The following is a 19,755-nucleotide window of genomic DNA, read 5'->3' on the forward strand; positions in this document are numbered from 1 at the left end:
CACACTAAGCATGTGCTTTACCGCTGAGCTATAGGCCTCCCTCTTCATGACATTTTCCCAATGAAAACGTAACATACATAGGGATTTGCTTAAAGTACTACAAGATTCCGACAACACAATAAAATTTCCACGATGATGAGGATATCATATTTATAAAAATAGGAAAACAGATTCCTGTGGTTTTCAATTCAAGGACAAGGGAGAACCCAGGAGGGCTTTCTGACTGCCCTCTACTCATGTGGAAAGTGAGAAAAGAAAGGCAACTTGGCTGGGTTTACCATCCATCCCGGGAACCTCCCAGCTAATCCAAGTTGAACAGTATGTTCATACAGCTCAAGATGCACAGAGAGTTAGGCAACTTGGCCTTTCTGAGGTGCTGTAATAAAAATTAGACTGATGATTGCGTTTCTCTTCTCAATTATGTCTCAAAATTCCTTTTAAAATAACTTATTTTTTATTAAAAAAATCTTTTTTGGAGGGAGGTAATTCGGTTTTTATTTATGTATTTATTTTTTAATGGAGGGACTGGGGATTGAACCCAGGACCTTATGCCTGCTAGGCATGCGCTCTACCACTCAGCTGTACCCTCCCCCACTGACTCAAAATTCTTCATTCTTCTGCTAAGCGAGGCTGCACTCTGGGAGTGAGCTAGGAAAGTGGTTGTCTGCATCTGAGCTACAGTTCTGCGGCAGAAAGACCCACGATCCTACTGATGGAAAAGAATAGGCTTGTCTCTAGAAAGCGCGGCTCTCTTTGGAAGCTTAACTTGCTCACTCCCTTCCCTGAGAGGTAAGTACAGGAGAGAGATTATTACATGCAAGTTATTTAGAAGGAGAAGGGAGAAAGGGCTTGGGTGGGGCACTGGCCCCCAGGCCCTGAGGGTATCAATCAAACGACAGAGGGACCTGCAGCTCAGGTCCCAGTCGGGGCGCCATGCACCCACTCTTCCCGACCTATTGTCCTAACGTGTTGATTCTGAGATCAAAATTTGTACAGTTTTTGCCTTTCTTTTCTTTCTTTCTTTCTTTTTCAGACACCCAAACCAAACCCAGCGCTGAAACCTTTGGTTGTTCTGAGTGTGAACACCCGTGTGTGTTTATGTGTGTGTGTGTGTGTGTGTGTGTGTAAGGGGTGGGGAGGGGTAGAGCACTGATGCTGGAAGAGCGCCCTGTGGTAGGGGCACTGGAACAGAGTCTAGACAGTTCGGCAAAAGTAAAACCACCCTCCTTTCCTAAGCAGCTGCTCTGAAACGGCCAACTCTGCTTTACACGCAAACCGTTCCACCTCCTGTCAGGTCAGAAAACCTTGGTCTTTATGACTCAGCTTACGTGAAAAATGAATGAAACAGAACTCTACATGAAGTGAGCTTTTTTTTTTTTTTTTTTAAAGAACAATGAATTCTTTGGGCGCCTTTTTTAGACACAAAGCCTGCTCCTTCTCACCTCTTGCTCAGGAGGAACCAGACCCACCATGACAGAAGCTCGGAGCAGACACGGGGCGGTCCACCCTCAGAGAAGCCCGGCATGAACCCGCTCCCTTCGCAGGTGAGAAACCAGAGCTCACAAGGTTCCCGAAACGGCCCCAATTCACTCAGCTGATAGATGCCAATCCGAGCCCCATCTGTCTGACACCAAAGCCCAGATTACAGCTGACAAAATTTAAACTCCAAGAATTGTTTCTGACCACCAAACATTTCATGGGCTCCACATGGCACTCATTTTATTTGTAGTGCCCTTTGATGGAGAGAAGTTTGTTGGATGACAAAATTCTATGGGGGCCACAGTGACCCTTTATGATAACTGTAAAGGGGCGATTCCCAGAGCACTGCTGTCAGGTGGTACACCCCAACAAGGGACAAGGGACTTGTCTGTCCGGGCCACAGAAGATGCCCAGAGGTGGTCACACTGCGGTCCCTAGGGGATCCATGGCCGAAATCATGGAAGCAGCCTGGGTCCTATCCACCGGGCGTGACCTAACATCCTTGCTGTCCCAATAAGCTGGTCCCGCAAGCATCCTGGTCACCTTGACAGCTGAGACCCTCCTTTCCTGACACCTTGGTTGTAACCCACGGCCACTCCCTCCCCGGTTCCTGGCGGTACCCGGCCTTCCCAGGCGGCTCTCAGCAGCTGCTCCCTTCCCGACAATCCTCACAGCCTCCTCCAGTCCTGCACCCATCATTTCTGCCCCCACATCCCATGTGCTCCCAGCCTGTGGGTCTCCAGATACAGCTGAGAAGACACTGGGAGCCTCTCAGAGGGAGTGGGGAGACCCTGGGGGAAACTGGGAAAGTGGGGGCAGCAGAACTTGACATGTAGTGACAGATTTTGACTTAACATCCGCAAGAGGATGACTTTCTGCCGTGACTCACCCTCTCTAATTACGCCCTGTCTCCTTGGAAAATAATGGTAGGAACAAACGTTTGAGAAACGCAGATGATTCGATGTATTAAAAAAACAGTGATTATTTCACTTTTGATTGACAGAGGCACAATGATTCATGCCGTTTGCTCTTTTCATCCTAACACTGAGAGATCAGGATGTTTGGGAGAATTAAGGCTGGCTCTTTGGGCCCGAGGCGAAGTCCATGTGCCATCACACGGGTGTTTTCCCTGTTTCATACACCAGTCTATCCCAACCAAAACAACAAGGCCCTACTGCACAGCACAGGGAGCTATATTCAGTATCGTGGAACAGCCTATGGTGAAAAAGAATATATACATGTGTAACTGAATCACTATGCTGTACACCAGAAACTAACACAACATCGTAAATCAACTATACTCCAATTAAAAAATTTTTTTTCCCAAATCAATAAAAATGTGACCGTTCTGCAGTTTATCAAACACAAAGTGATTAGTCCAAAGAAAGCTTTCGTAGTTTCTAGTTCAGGTCCTTGATCGCTTCTACTTTCTTCAAATGTGTGGATGTGCGTTTGTAAGTTACAGTCCACAAACAGGCCAGTACTAATCAGGGAGTCTGATTTCCAATAAAATAACCTCCAAAGTAAGAACCTGAAAGCAAGCGTGGCAGGTGTACCTTGATGCCTTTGGTATCCTCTTCATCAAACGAGCCGATGTCAAAGGCGTCGGCTGCATTGACCTCCCCCCGGGGAGGAATCAAGGGTGGAGGGTACTGGAAGAGCGAGAGAAGTAGGGTTCAGTTACCAGATGACTTACGGCCTTGCCCCCACCTACTACACTCTACAGAGACCACAGTGCGAGACACCAACGTGCCAGGGTCCACGCAGGCGCATATAAATCACCGGACATAGTTCAGAATGCCCTCGAGGGAGATGCAGCCCTCTGTTCCAGCAGCTACAGCCTGAGCCTGCAGTGGGGCCTAAACCCACAAATGCCCCAAGGCTGCTGCTGGCTGAACCAGAGCCCAAACTCTAGTTCTCACTGGGCAGGACCAGCAGAGCATTATTCTTCGACAGTGGGAGTTCATGCAAAGACGAGTCCAAAGCTGATTATCAACATTGAGAAAAAAAACCAAAAACTTGAATTTGGGGTGTCTTACTATATCAACAAGAATATCTAAGAAAGTAGCTCAAAATAAGCAAAAGTAATTGTGCTGCTCTCTGATCATGCTGATTCTTAAAGTAGGGGGTGCTGGGCTAGAGAGTGTCTGTAAGTGTATGACAAATCTTTCTCGCACATTTTTACACATAGATGAAGAGGGGGAAGCTGCCCCAAAGGGAATGAGCCACCAGGACAGAAAGGGAGTAAGTGCTGTGGAGGGAGCGCTGGGGCGGGACCCTGCGGACGGAGCCAGGCAGCAGGGAGGCGGAGGGAGAGCACGGCGGGGGTGGCGCCGGCGGAGGGGGTCCCCCCTCCCCCTGAGTACCTTCTGCAGGTAAACGTGCTGCCAGTCGATGCCCCTGAAGAAGTCGTGCTCTTTCAGCTCCTGTGCGCTGCGGGAGAGAGGGAGTCACAACAGCAGAAAGCACGCATTTGGAAATCTAAGAATGTCTTTTGCAAGAACTATCTCCTATTAAAGGACACACAGGAACGACTATTTCCAGCTTGTTAAGAAAGCAAGTAAAAGATGCCCCTTTCGAAGCAACCCAGGAAACACTGTGATGTTTGGAAATACTGCACACGGAGCCTAGGAATCTTGTCCCCTATGACAATTTACTGGGGAGGTTTATCCCGGTCTAAGATAACCTAGGAGCTTTCACAGTTCTGTCTACATCTGATCTGTAACTGTGGGCACAAATTTGACTGAGTTAACTTCGAGATCTACACGTCAAAGAGGTTTACAGCAAATGTCTACGAGTCATGACAGGTAAGATGACAGGAACACAAAGCATCAAGCATTTATTTTGAAGCAAAACTAGAAATCTCATAGAACAGTGCATGGCAAACCCCTTCATGAACTGAGAAGACAGTTTTTCCCAAAGATCACTGTGAAAGTTCAGTGCGTGCGGAGCAGAAGAAGTTGTATACTCCGAGGAAAGCCTGCGTCAGGGACAAGTAAGTTCCCAGTGCCCCACGCCAGTGCTTCCCTCCTGCCCTGGCCCGGGTCCTCCTCCCGTCCATGGTCGACGTCTCACAGTCCCCGGGCTGGTTCTCAGTGCCTTTCCTCTACAATCGCTCCTGGGTGATCCCACTCTGCCGGGCTTTTAAGCACCCAGTGCTGGCAGACGACTCCCAAATCTGTCTCCCAGTCACTGACCCTCATCCTACACGCCAGAAGGCCCTTAGATGAGGTCAAAAGGCCTAAAGCAGAACTCTGGACTGTCTCTCCCACACTTTGCTGTCTCGGGCCAACAGCCAGTCATCCCCAATTCCTCACTTCCCCAAAATCACTAAAATTACTGTAAAGAGAGTGACAGGGGCCCATCAGCAAAAAAGATGGGAGCGGATGGAGGAGCAGTCACTGAAGCAGTGGGAGAACTATGGCCCTGGGGCCTGAGATGCTAAGCTCCAGGCTCATCACAGTGTGTGTGTGTGTGTGTGTGTGTGTGTGTGTACGCGCGCGGGCGTGTGTGTCTGTGTGTGGCGGGGTGAGACAGGCTGAAGACAGAATGTTCACTGGAACTCCAAACAAGGAATCCTGCCCCACCACATGCCATATATACATACAACATACATTAAAAGTTGTATATATGCAAAGCAAGCCTGGGAACAGGGAGAAACAGGAGAAGGGTCTGTCTTAAGTCCTTCTCCGTAAGCTTTCCAAGTATTGCTGTTTGGGTCCTTCCCCCCAAAGTGAGGGGTAACAGACAGAAAGCATGTTTAAGATAGCAGTCAATCAGTTACACGTGGGAGGAAATAAGTGAGCACCAGATCAGAATGTTCAACTGCCATAATCACAAAGATAATCATTACTGATACGTAACCAAACGAACTATGAAATATCAGAATTCCTCTCTATCATCTACCTGATTCGACTTTTTAAGTCCAAAAGGTAGTGACCCCTTTAGTTGTTAATTATACACGGGAAAACAGACACAGTTCCCATGTGGTCCCCCTACCCCCACCTCCTCAAATTGAAACGGAAGACTCTTGCTAAGATTGAAAGTTGCTGCTCTGCTTTCTGGGCAAAGATGCTGAAAGGCAGAAGCAACGGCCTACCCGCCTCCGTGGCAGCCGAGTCGCTTAGTAACGTCTCGCTGGAGCAAGCCTTCCAGAAGGGACTTCAGTTCGGGGGAGAAGGTGTCTGGAAGTTCAACATTCTAAGGGGGGAGGGAGGCAGAGAATACAATTTCAAAAATGCATTCATGGAAACCATGCCCTCACATCCAACCAGAATTAAAGGCCGTTTCTTGGATAAGGAGTGTTAAAAAAAATAAAACAGAACAAAACTGTAGATTCATCACCAATGAACATTTACTCTAAAGAAACATGGACCTGTTAGGAATCATTTTTAAGGTCAATCAACCGGCTGGGGCCAGAAGAATCAGAAGGTAGCCTCGCTCTTACGCAGCCCAGCACATTTTTCCTTTCATTTGATTTCTTTCATTTTGTTCTTGATTTTCTAAACTTTTCTCTTACCGATTGCTAGCACGTCCTGGTATCTGCCTTGGCATCTGTCTCCGTTATTTTAAGGAAGCATTTTTTTTTTAAAAAACACTGGTTGTAATGGAATGGAACATGAAAATTATAAAGCAAATAAAAAACAGTTTTTAACCTTACCATGGTGAGTGTCATTCGGTCTATCTCATGCTTATCTTTGGTTTTATGTTGTCTGAAAGGGCTGTGACTGTAGAAATAAAGAAAATTCTATGACTGTATGCTATCAGGTAACTTCACAAGTCTTGTCAACTAGTATTACGGTTCTGTCACTGCTCATTCAAAACTGTCGAAATAAAAAAGCCATAAACATGTATCTTTTCCAGAAGAAAAGGCACGATCAGATTGGCGGTCAGATTTATCAGGTCCTCAAAGAGCAAGGCTTATGTTTACGTGAACCGCCTGATCCTTCGAATAAAACCACAGAACCCAAACATACTTTTGCAGATGTATTTCAAGTGGTCATTTAAAATATCATCTGGGAAAAAAAATTAGCCAACAGGTACTTATGAAAATGAAAGTCATGTATATCACATTGTCATATTAGTGTTTGAAATAATAGTAACTTTCATACTTTTTTTTTTTTTTTAAGAAAAATAGATGTGAGTCCCTCAGACAACCCAAAGAACTGCAGTCAAACCAAAACACGACCAAGAAGAACACTGGGTTCCGCAGAACCCAGTAATTTTAAGCAATACATTCCTTTGAGGGTAAGAGATATAAACTAACCCTGTGCTCCCAGAGCCCCCAGAGTTCTGAGAACCGCTCACTCATGTTTTACTCACAAAGAGCCCCTGGCTTATGAGTCAGAAACCCCGAGTTCATGTTGGGACTTGGCTGTTTGCTGACTGCGAGCCAGTCATGTAAACCTTCCGTATCAGTTTCTTCATCGGTAAGTGGCATAACACCGCGCACGTCACCGACAGGGTGACAGCAACAACCAGAACAGCGGACATGCGAGTAGCCAACGACAGCATACGGTGGGCGTCTGATGTAGCTTAGTGAGATTAACCAAGCCTTCTAACTCACTAAATGAATGCCTGCTTGATGAACTATGTAAAGAAATTATTCTTACCCTTGACTATGCTTTCAAAGCTCTGAAGAAGCTGGCCTTTGAAGGAAATCTTAGCATTAAAAGAGACTAGTAAACATGCAAATTAGAAAGCCATGGCCCTTATTTATTTGAAAATTAAAGAAGGGATATATATGACAGTTATCTGATAGTGAGACACGCCTGTAAAATGACTAATCCTATAGATTTATTATGTATTATTTATTACAATATATTACTAGATAATACATTACATAATTATATAATAATCATAGTATAACATTTATAATTATAGTGTGATAAAATTATAATATATATTATTATATGTAATATATTTTATATTTGAATATATTATATGTCATTATATATTATATATTTAACATATATATTTATTATAAGACATATGCCAAATAATCTGAGGCAAGATATTGTATAAAATAGTGTCCAGTTAACTCTATAAAATGGATTAGGATGCTGAACACATAAACCAGTGTGATTTAGGGGAAAAAAAAACCCCTAAAATTGCACCTACCCTTGCAGCTGCTACTGAATTAGTTAAACCATGCACCGAATCACCTCTTGAAGAGATCATTCCACTTCAGAGTATTTATTATGGAAATATTTCAGTTTCCACTTTGTACAAGAGAGGGCACTCTGGTGCTTGCTTTCTCTCTCATGCCATGAAAAACAGTCATTTCCATCTCTTGACAGCATTCACATGGAAAAATAATCTAAACCAGGTGAATTAGTACCGAGCAAACAGACACTAATCTTTAAAAGAGATTCTGATTGGAAATATTATTTCCATCCTAATTGTTTCTAAGAAGGAAATGTAAAATGAATACATTGAAAAAAGCCAGTAGGATAGAACACCAAACAATACCTGTTATTTATATTATAGTTTTTAAAAACTTGACCTGTACCATTCTTTTATGCAAAATACACAGAGATATTAACACACTCATGGTTCACGAGAAAAGGAAAAAAGGTTTATCTTACTAGAACTTCAGGCTCTCCGCATGATATAGCTGTTTCAACCCAACAGGGCTCCCTAACGTCTAAAAGGGGGTTGTGTGAAGGTCTCCTGTGTTTCGGCAGATCCGTCCGATCTGGCTCCTGTGTGCAAAGCCGGAGGACCGGTTCCTGTCCTGACCCCCATGTGCCTGCCTGCGTCTGACGCCGGAAGCCAAGCCCTGTCGCCCTGACACTCGGAGAGAAGGACTCCTGTGTTCTGACAGAAATGCTCTGTGCTAAATTTAAAAACTCTTTCATGAGACCAGAGGGAGGGCTTCTGCAAGGGGACTGGAGTTAAAGTTAGTGGTGCCAAAAGCATTCCCAGCACATGGGCCCTATCTGTCACTACAAATCCCGTTTTATAAATAGAGCTCTGCCGTGTCCGACTCAGTAAGAAAACAGTCAGAAATGCTTCTCGGCTCTTCAGTTCCGTGCCGCAGTGTTTGGTCTTTCAAGTGCAAGTCCCGATGTGCATCTGTTTCCAATGTATTCTTGATTGTTCTTTGTGAACCGAACCAAAGATTCTGTTTCTATTTTGGAAAATGTTAAAGAAAACCTCCGATAGTAATGATCTCCACTCGGAGGGAGGCACGTGGTGCTCACAGAGCTGTGTGATCACAGCTGCTCCCTGATGCAGCCGCTTTAAATAGGAGACGGTAACGGGCCTGTCAACAGCCCGCAATGCGGGCCAAGCCCTCCTCACGGCACATGCAGCGCTCTGGCTGCACTGGAGGACGTGTGCAGTGGTCAGATGCGGCTTCTGAATGGCAGAGGGAATGGGAGGGCTGCAAATTACCCCCAGACGAGTTGGGAAATCGCTCAAGACATGATAAACACAAACATACACATACACACACACATACAGGGAAACACATTCACAGTGGAACGACTTCAAAAACAACACATTTATAAATACAAGTGATTCAAAACTCTTACGTCAAAAATTAATTTCAGAATACCAAAAAGATTGCATGTTACATCAAATGTGTGTTTTGAACCTAAGCCAATAGCTGCCAAGATGTTTATAAACGTTCCTTTTCTCCCCACGGGAACAAACTCAGTAACCATGGACACAGCTCAGCTCTGCCCAGACCACCTTCCGGGTTCTCTCCCTGTGTCCAACAATCAATGGTGACAAGTTTAAGATCAAGGCTACTGTCACATCAGTTCTTTTCTTTAAGAGATATCTGAAATCTAGACTGAGGACCGTGACAGCAATTCCATGTGCTGCAACATGGACACATCTTTGTGCAGAGGCTTTCTGGTATCCGACAGCCACGTGAAGTGGAAGCCGTGACTGGCGCCCAAACACATGGGCTCTGAGTGGCTCAGTCCATCACTGAGCCCAGAGATGTAAACACGTTCTCAGCCTTGACAGCTTCCTTGCATCCAGATTCCCATCCCCCACGCCCTTCGAGGGCATCGTGACAGAACCGGGGGTGCTGCACTGTTTCAGCTGAAGCACTGGGACATACGAGTCAGTGTAAGAAGTATTTGACCTTAGAAAATAGAAGCAAAAAACACCACTGGTGACCACTGGTCACCCTCACTGTGTGGATGTGGGGAGGAGGGGAAGAGACTCACTCTGGAGCACCTTCTCATCTTCAGCTGGGGGATACTTTGCTGGGGTGGCTGGTCTGTGACAACCAAAAATGCCCCGGGGCATTACTCCTGGGGTGGACTGAGGCCCAGTGCTGGGGAGTGGCTGGCGCAGAGTCTGCTTTGTTCCACGGGGACTGGCATTGTGGTCGCCTGTGACAGTGCCAGGATGCCCAGGGGACAGGCTGACCACACAGCTGGCCCCCAGGAGGCCCCGCAGGCCATGCTCTTCCCCTTACCCCTATCACTGGTCTCAGTTTCCAGGCCCCTTGTGTCCGGGGAAAGACGGCTGCTCAGGCTCCCTTCTATAACAGTGTGTGGACATGGAACAGGAGGCTTCTGTACATGTTTTGAGCTTCCCCACACATCACTTTCTCGTCCCCTCATTTAAGCTGAGGGGACAGAGGCTCCATCTCCTGCAGATCTCACCACAGGGCTTTGCTCCCGAAGGGCCCTTGAAAAGCATCAGTTTATCATGAACCACTGACACTTGATACTCATTGATATGGGTAATGATATCACCCTCCTCCCAATTACCTTGAATCTAAACACCTATCCTTCAATAGCCAAGCATCCACCGGAAGAACAAAACCCAAAAAAACGCAGTGTTCCGGACTCAAAGAACCGTATCGTTAAGTCGTCTGCCTCCAGCGCTCCCTGCCTGGGCCTGGTCCTTCCACGCACGTTCCACGCCGCTGCCAGCATCCTCTCACTGAGGAGCCAACGTTTGCTTAAAAGATTGCTTCCTTCCTCTGTCCCTCCTTTGCTTAGCAGCCTTCAGTCTCCGGGGCTTTGAGAACAAAGCCCCAGCTGCAGAGCATGGAATTCTAGTCCTCCGGGGCCCCCCCTCGTTCCCGCTACCTTGTCTCTCGCACACCCTCCCCACATGGCTGCAGGTGATGCCCCACTCACAGGTCACTGATGGGCAAAGGCCACCTGCTCTGTGCTGTCCCCTCCCCGTAGTTTGTTCCTGCTCCAGGTCTTTAGACCGCCATCCTGTCTCCGAAAGAACACTTCACAGACTATTCCTACTGAAGTCGGCCCTACTCTCCCAAGTTAGAACTGGTCATCCCGTTTCTGTGCTCCCTAGCACCCAGCCCACCCCGCCCTTGATCCTATGTGTGGACCTATCTACTCCCCTGCCAGCTCCTCAAGGGCTGTACGTGTCTCCCTCCCTCCCTCCCTCCTCATCCTGGAGCATCAAGCAGTTTCCAGCATATTGTAGGTACTCAATAAATGCTCACCAAATCGAATTTAAATCACTTAAGTCACAGGATAAAGAAGATATGGTATATATACACAATGGAATACTACTCAGCCATAAAAAAGAATAAAATAATGCCATTTGCAGCAACATGGATGGACCCAGAGATTGTAATTCTAAGTGAAGTAAGCCAGAAAGAGAAAGAAATATACCATATGATATCACTTATATGTGGGATTTAAAAAAAAAATGAACTTATTTACAAGACAGAAACAGACTCACAGACACAGAAAACAAACTTATGGTTATTAGGGAGGGAAGGAGATGGGAAGGGATAAATTGGGAGTTCAAGATTTGTAGATACTAACTACTATATATAAAAAATATAAACAACAAGTGTATACTGTATGGCACAGGGAACTATATTCACTATCTTGTAGTAACCTATAATGAAAAAGCATATGAAAACAAAAATATGTATGTATATGTATGACTGAACTTTTATGCTGTACACCAGAAATTGACACAATATTGTAAATTGACTATACTTCACCAAAAAAAAATATTTTTAAAAATCACTTCGGTCAAAAAATATTCCCCTGCTCTTTGGTTTTAGTGCTATCTCCTCTCCTGTGACTGTCTTTTGAGGGAGTGTTAGAAAGAGCGGCAGAAGATCAAACATCTCAGTGGGGAAGAGTCATCTCATCTCATCTGTTTTAGGCAAGACTGGAAGGGGTCTTTCTATTTCAGGCTCAAGAGACAGTCGCCAGGCAGTGACAGGGAGCTGGCTATCTGAGAGACGGAACACTCCTTCACAGGGCGGCTCGAACACTGCATCAAACTCAGGTCTTTTCCCTCCTGAAGATGCCTACCTGTCTGGAGCTATCCCGATGAGAACAGCCCCTTCCATGAGATGGGCCTTCCAACAGCTGGACCCAACACCACGGCTGCTCGAAGCACGGTCACCAGCTCTTTCGACCTGAGCGCAAGCCACGATTTCTAGCTGTCACCAGTCTCATCTCATCTTTTCCCTCCATCCCATCCCATTCTCATGACCATCCTCTGGATGCCTTCCTATCAGCCCAGCCGGGGTCACATCACACAAAAAGCTTTGACCAAGCCTGATCAAGGATGTCACAAAGGAATTAACTTCTGGTGCAGTACTCCCAACTTGAACCATGACCACATAAGACTGACTTCGCTTTATTAGCCACACATCACACCACTGGCATAGAGTTAATAATTAAACTGATTTTCAGAGCTTTTAAAAAACAGTATTATATGTCAGATCATTCCCAGGCTATACACATGACACTGTTACAAACAGACAGAACAACTGTATTAAACAAAATCGAGAAACAAACAAAGTGCTAAGTGCAAGGCTTTGTATGTTTCCCTGCTAATTTTACTGACTTTTGGATCTTGAGTTAATGCATTCAACAGTTTTGTTGTTACACAGAGGGTTTTTTTTTTCCCCCTTTTCTTTTGTTTTATCATCTGGGGATTCTGTAATTGTGGATTCTAATGCCCAACCCCACCTCCAGCAGAGACCCGAACTGAGATGGCGTGTCTGGACGCACTCGCCACGCGTGCAGTGACTCCCCCTGCCAGCTGGAGAAAGGTCTCGGGTGGGAAGTGGTTTTCTCTGGTCTGCTTTGCAGAGACGTTCTAATTAGGTCAGCTAGTCTGATGACATGAATTAAAGCCATCCAGGCTCCACAAATACAATAATTCAATTAAGGACCAACAGGACCTGACTCTAAGCAATAATACGATTTTCGTTTCCAAGTGAATGTGGTGAGCAGAGAACAACTCGATTCTCTGAGTCCTGGGGAAGTAGCAAGGGTGCTTGGAACCTAGTTCAGGGGGAAGACAGGGAATCCAGCCTCTTTTCAGAATGTGCTAAACATAGTAAGGTGATGCAGTGATGCTCAACCAGGCTTTCTGAGGGAAACGTGAAACGTTTAGCGAAACTACCAGGCCTGTGTGATCACAGGAGAAACATCCTAAGGAGACTCTTGACTAGGAAGCTTTAACGCAAAGCAATTCTGTACCTGTGGATGGAGAATAATCAAAAACATACTTTAAACACTTAAGCTCACTATTAAAATTGGCCAAAGACTCTGGAAATCAATGCAAGTATTAAAGTAACTTTTAAATGTTCACTGTGAGAACCTATTTTGAGAGCACTTGCATTCCATCATCTTTCTGCTGTATTTCATGATCCCTGGCAGTTTGGAACTAAGGGTCAAGGAGAACAGTAACTAAAAACACAGAATTTCATTTTTGTGTTTTTAAAAAACACGAATTGCACCATGCTCACAAACACACACATTTAACACAGGTTCACTTTGGGCCTTTATCCTTTTGTCTAAAAAAAATGTTTTAGGCTCACAAGACAATCATGAGTAATTCATTTCCAGGGAAAAAGAATTCTCCTACCTTCTTCCATTATTCATATTCTGAAAAAACACATAGTCCTAAAATAAGGCTTATCAATGGAAATATTTCAACACAGTCTTAGTTTAGGTCTAAATGTGTTGGAATTCCTTCCTGGGATGGAACAAAAATAACAAAAGCTTATGGGAAAGAAAATTCACTTTTACGGGCAGAAAGAGCCAGGGGCATCGCCTGGATCATTGTGTGGTTTACAGACGGCTGTGCGATCTAAAACGGTCTTAGCGCCTAATGACATACACATGCTTTTGATCTGGATTTAAGTACGTGCCACGATGACGGTCCTAAAAGGATGCACATCACTCACCCTCTCAGCAGTTTGAAAAGCATACAACCCAGGGAGAACCAGTCGGCGCTGCTGTCGTAGGCAGTTCCCTTCTGCAGAACCTCGGGAGCCATGTACCCATGGGTGCCACTGGGGAGAAGAGAGGGTACATGCAGTTATCAGGGTGCGCCCACCTTGTCAAACATCCAGCTCATGGAGAGGTCTGGGCGCCATTTATTAAATGGCAGCCACTGTAAACAAGGGCGAGGGGTCCACGGTGCTTCCAACCCGATTCAGCAAACACCCGATGGGAAAACCACCTTTCTTGTCTTCATTAGAAGAGGAATGGATAGGGATAAATTACCATATGAAACAAACATGGAGGATGCGCGCTCCACGGTCTTGCAGATGAAATCTGAATCTGGTCAGTCCCTTCCCACTACTGCTAGGAAGAGTCAAAGGTCCCCTGCCCTTTGGAGAGCTCTCGTGGGGAGATGTGCGAGGTGGGGAAGGCAGGGGGAAGGGGGTGACGAACAGGTGACTATGCTGTAACACTGAATCCTGGAAGGGATGGGGACAGACCCTCCTGCACGGGGCCACCCCCCGCCCCCGTGACGAGGACCGGGGCTCACACGTGCTTCCTCAGTAGCGCCCACCCTTCCACCTGGAAGGTCCCCAAGGGGGTTGGAGGAGCTTGTCCCTGGGGGCACAAGCCAACAGGGACAGAGATGGAGAAACCATGTGTCAGGTTTGAAGAGCTGCTGATGGATCAAAAGACTCAGCAAAGCAGATGTGAAGACGGCTTCCAGGAAGCAGAGAAAAAGCACTGGGGAGGACAGTCGTTGATACAGAACATCTGCAACTCAAAATCCTTTTCCTTTCTACGACTCCCCATTCCTCCTTAAAGATCTGAGCACACGCTGTTCCAAGAGCAAGAGAAGGCTCGTGGGGAACTTTCAAAGACGCAGCCTGGAAGGGCCCCACAAAAGCCATTACCTGCACATCCGGCGTTACCTCCCTTCATTGACTTTCTTCCCTGATAGGATGGGTGATAAAGTAACACCTGATCCCACAGGGCTGCTGTGAGGAGCACACACAGGTAACGGGCTTAGGACAGTGCTGGCACTTAAAGAACTCACTCTGTGTCAGGGATTTTATTCTCTATCCTTACGTTATTACAATCATTTGAAACTGACTTATGCCCTGAAGCAGTGAGCACCTGCTCAGAAAAGTGATCCTGGATTGTTAATGACCCTGGATCTGCACTGGGCCCAGGCCCCTCTCTGCCTCAGAGTTCTTCAAAGACTTTTCTCAAACAGTGAAATGGGCTCTGGTCCATCAATCGGAGAAGCTCTGCCATGTGGAATCCAAAGTTTGACAGTGTGAGGTCAGCGAGCTACGCCGTGGGTGCGTCAGAGACTTCCGGGAGGGGCATCCACGCCTTTTCCTGGGAAGGCTTAATTTCATTGTTGCTAGAAAACCTTTGTGGTGATCTTGTGAACCTGCGATTCTCAGGATCAAAACCTAATCCTGGAATGGGAAGATCTTGATGAGGATAAATACGTGGAGTTCACACCACGTTGGGGGTCTCAGCTGACACCGGACACCATCGGACACATTAAAGCAGAAAACTGGACAGCCCGCCACCGCAGGTTCCTGCTCCTGCCTTCATGGCAGCTCGAGTGTCTCCTGGCATGTCACACTGAAGATCAGTACCAGTCATACAAAAAGAGCACTTGACCATTTGAAGACACTGTGACCGAAGCCTCGGCTCTGTGTCCCTGGATAAAATAAGCTGGTACACAATCATGGACGATTTGTTCAGTTCCAAAATCAAAGCTCTTCTGTGACATTTTGTGGCTGCTCCACGGTTAACTTTCAGTTTACGAGAATCTGACCCCATCCTTAAAGGCACTGAGTCCAAGCCGAGATCAGGAACCAACCGCCATGCTCTGTAGACGAGCTGGTGTTAGACCAAGTCCTAGGATCACATCTGCAATTTTGAAAAGACCCTAGACACCCACTCTAGGGTGAAATTCTGGCCACAAAACTTCAACCTAGTACGAAGTCAATCACCTCAAAGTCTCAGGGAGTTCATACATAGCGTAAGGTGCACAAGCTTTGGAGTTGGACAGAAATGGGTTTTAATTCTAGACCCACAACGCGCCAGGCACGTGACCTGATTCAAGTTAGTTTCTCTGAACCTCAGTTTCCGTCCCATGAAAAGTAGACAGTTATACCCACACCCCATGGGGTTTCTGTGACGGTAACAACATATTCAAAGTAGTCAGTCACACGTGTCTGGGACAACTGACGTTCAATTAATGACACGAGCGCCGTGGGTGCCAGCACAGCCCCCACCAATCACGGGGTCACTTCTGGACAGTCCCCTGGCTGCTGGTTCCAGGAGGTCAGGGAGCCTTTCTGCCCCAATCACCGCGGCATTGCCAGCACCTGGCACAGAGCCAACGTTAAGTAAATACTTAACATGTGAGTGAATGAGCTGACTGTCATGTGAATAAACAGCGTTGTTATCTCTTTTTTGTAGAGGAGGAAAATGAGGCTGGCCCAGCTGGGAAGGAGGATTCCAACCCACATCTGCTGACTCGAAAGCCTTTTTTCTCAGCCACGACATGCCTCCTCTCCTTAAAAATATGGAATTTCATCGTGCATTCTATCCTTTTCAAGTAGTGGCCTTGTGATCACCATTTAAACATGGAAACCAACCTCCCCAATCCTACCCATTTACAGATTCTTCTCAGATACAGACAAACAGCCCACCTTTGAGAGCTGATGGGTGAATTACAGCAAGAAGTGCGTGAGGCCCTATAAGGGAGTAAGTAACCCCACATCTGAAAGTTAATTCCTTTGGGAGTCACTCTTATGAGCTTTCGGATTCATATTCAGTTGTGACTACACTAAATTGAAGAAATTAGCATACCAAATAGCTGTGGCATTAAAAATTCAAATGACTCTCTTAAAAATGTCTGATGAACTCCCTGGGAGAAGCTTACACAACCACAGGTTCTGGCCTCATAATTGTCAAGTGCTGGCAAAATGCTAAGGCTTTTATCACCACCTCCCAGATTCTGGAGAAACAGTGCTATTCACTACTAAAATCTGATCGGAGCTTTAAATGGCAATTCTGATTTAACGCCGGCTCTCATAAAGTCCTGCAGTGTAGAACACTTTATTTCTAGTCCCACAAAAAAAAAGGGGGGGGGGTGGTTTAGTTTATCTTCCGCGCGGAAGCATGAAGAGACTCCTGGGAGTTACTTCAAGACCACTCAAGACAGGGATGAATGTCGGCTTAAGATGCACGATAAAATGGAATTGTAAAAGATTCAGTGCTAAGACTGCTACATTGGAAAAGGAAAAAAAAGAAAAAGAAAATCAAGCGAAAGCTTTCCGTTTTTCCACAAACCGCACACATGTCCAGACTTCCCACCCAGATAAGCTGATACCAAAGAGATAGGAATGAAAACCAGTGTGTATTCCGTCCTGCCTCTGCTGAGCTCCACAGCAGCCACTCCACGTTCCTGCTGTCATTTTAACCATCCCAGGTCCAGGGAAGTCCTTGGGCCAGTGTCCACATGTGCTGATCCATCTTGGCCGAAGTTGCCCCGAGCAACTCAGGGTCCACTGAGAGGGCAGGTGTTGGCCGAGGGCGGTGGTGTCTGGGGCCTTCCCCTGCATGGTGGTTTCCAGGATGGACGTAATAATCAAATCTAACAACGTGACCTGCATTAAAAGCCTGAACTGCCAGTAGATTTTTTTTTAATTAAAAAAAATTTTCCTAATTTCTCTTTAGGGGAAAAAAAGCTGTTTTGAAAAAGTAAAGAAAAGTAGGTGCAGAGAGACAGTGACCTCTGGGCCTCCCTTGGAGAGTTCTATGCAGCTGCCTCTGCACCTTCTTTGGCACAGAAGCTGTCATTTATCCTAATGACAACTTTCAGGGATTTCTTCTGACCTCAACTTATAGATGAAGGGGCTGAGGGTCACGTGGGATCGGGTCTGCTGCTGAGGCCCCTATCTTGCCCCTAGACCGCCCTGGCCCTGGGCAGCTACATCGTGGATCTGGGCATGCTCCCCAAAACAGTGAGAGTGAGCACACTGCCCCTCCATCTCCTCTCCCACCGCCTGGGACATGGAACCTTCTCCGACCTGGGATTACCACATAGTGAAAAGAGAAAGATGACCAGGTCGGGGTGTGAGTGAGTCAACCAGTCATGTTAGGGACACGACAGTGAATGGCTTCCACGTGCTACTCACACACTCGCGTGTGGCTTCTTTTTGGAAAAATCACAGGCAAGACCGAGGTCTGATATCCTGACGTGTCCGTGTTCATCCAAGAGGATATTTGCAGGCTGAAATGAAAGAGAAGGTGGTCTTCAAGAGCCCCCAAAACGTCACAGTGGCTCTGAGAACTTCTAAAACTACAGACACCTGATACCTCATTATCTTAACCATCGTTCGTTCCTACACACTGATTTCAGCACCGATTACATTATCACATCCATGTAGGGCAGGATTCTGACAATGATAGTTTTTATGTTAATTTCAGCAGGAAAGCAGTGCTGACAGATGGGAAGGAGTCTACTCATCTGACAATGAAATGCAGGGCAGGTAACATGGGAGGGTTACAGCCACAGTTCATTGGAGTTCAAAGCATTTCCTTTTCCCGGCAAGATCTGCAATCCAGCCAGAACAGCCAGCCTCTCCACAAAGGGAGTGAGTCCACCGCCTTCTTGGCTTCCGTGAACCCCCTAGGACTTCAGAGAATGAAGCCACAAAGCACAGAATGGAAAGGAATCTTGCAGGAACACACAAATAATGACCTAAGAAATCAGAATATTCCACAGTGCCACACTAATCCTGATAAATGTCATTTCTGGTCATTAGTATGTAATCAACATAGAGGCCCTACCAAGTGACCAAATATGATTTTGACCACAACTCTGATGAAATGTATCTAGTAAGATTAGATTTAGTCAGTGTAATCACGGAAAACAAACTCCTCTCCCTAATATGCACTGAATTACAGTCATCTTGGTATTTTTCTGCTGGAGAACAACTGTTTTTTGCTTGAAGTAAAAACAATGGTCTGCCATTATAAAACTGAAGCATGAATAATCACGAGTGACTAGAATTAAGTTCGAATAGAAATTAGATAATACCACTGCCTACGAAATAGCTTAGAAAACAAAAATATAGCATTGAGATTATTAAAAACCAGTGATAGATTTAAATTAAAATGTATTACACTAGTTCTTCATGGACCCTCGGTGTGTATTTTATTCTCCGGCTAAATTCACATGAGGGGAAAAAAAAATGTCATGTGCTAACCAGCATCTATTTCTAATTAGATGAAAATACATTTTTTTTCCTTCTTTATGCTCGTATGAAGGCGAAGGGAGTCATTCTTTAACTCTGCAGAAAGCTTTAAAAGTTACAAAGCATTTTGTGGGGAAAAAAAACCAATATGCTCAACAATAAAATCTAACATTTTAGATTCTTAGGAGGTAATCTTAAAAAGCTAATCAAAAACATGAGCTCTTTAGAGAAAGGAGCACCATCCATACACCTCAGCTGGTTAACTCGGGGTAATTTAAGAAGGAATCTGAGAGGCGGGTGGGTATAGTTCCGTGGTAGAGCGTGTGCTCAGCATGCACGAGGTCTGGGGTTCCATCCCCAGAATCTTCATATTATATAAAAAAAAAAAAAGTTAAGGAATCTGAGAGGAGGACACACTCTCCGGGAGTCTTCTCATCCAACTGAGAAGGTGCCACGCCTGTTACCTTTCTTCTCAACACTATTTACACCTTTATATGTTTGTGGGATCGTTTCTTCCATTTGTCAAGGTGCCTTTTCTATCCCTGTCTTCGTGGCGCTGGCCAGACAGGTGTCACTGCAGACACACTGGGCAATCTCCCAACTCCCTCGTGCACGCAGAATCCAGGATCAAGCATCATGGTCCAGAGTGAAAGAATTCAGAACGCTCTTATTTCATTTCTTTTCCAGGCCAGTCAGATTTTAAGGGGAAGCACAGTGAGGAATCCTAAGCATAGCAGACTGGGGCTGTGTAGTTCAGGGATCGAAAAATCTGTTAGTAAATCAGTTTTTAAAGGCAGTCTCAGAACAATCCGAGG

At 45.8% G+C, this 19,755-nt stretch overlaps 1 protein-coding gene across 3 annotated transcripts in view; it reads right to left on the reverse strand.

Annotated features, from left to right (window-relative positions):
* Positions 1 to 19,755, reverse strand: part of GRK3 (G protein-coupled receptor kinase 3) — a 116,920-nt gene that overhangs the window by 12,967 nt on the left and 84,198 nt on the right. For all 3 annotated transcript variants that reach the window (XM_031442939.2, XM_031442940.2, XM_064481119.1), the window contains 6 exons: positions 17,879 to 17,973; positions 13,649 to 13,756; positions 6,140 to 6,206; positions 5,579 to 5,679; positions 3,846 to 3,912; positions 3,036 to 3,131 (listed from right to left, as the gene is read on the reverse strand). In XM_031442939.2, coding sequence (XP_031298799.2) covers positions 3,036 to 3,131; positions 3,846 to 3,912; positions 5,579 to 5,679; positions 6,140 to 6,206; positions 13,649 to 13,756; positions 17,879 to 17,973 — 534 coding nt within the window. The remainder of the gene's footprint in view (positions 1 to 3,035; positions 3,132 to 3,845; positions 3,913 to 5,578; positions 5,680 to 6,139; positions 6,207 to 13,648; positions 13,757 to 17,878; positions 17,974 to 19,755) is intronic.

The sequence above is a fragment of the Camelus dromedarius genome, chromosome 31 (assembly GCF_036321535.1).
Source record: "Camelus dromedarius isolate mCamDro1 chromosome 31, mCamDro1.pat, whole genome shotgun sequence".
NCBI classification, from domain to species: domain Eukaryota; kingdom Metazoa; phylum Chordata; class Mammalia; order Artiodactyla; family Camelidae; genus Camelus; species Camelus dromedarius.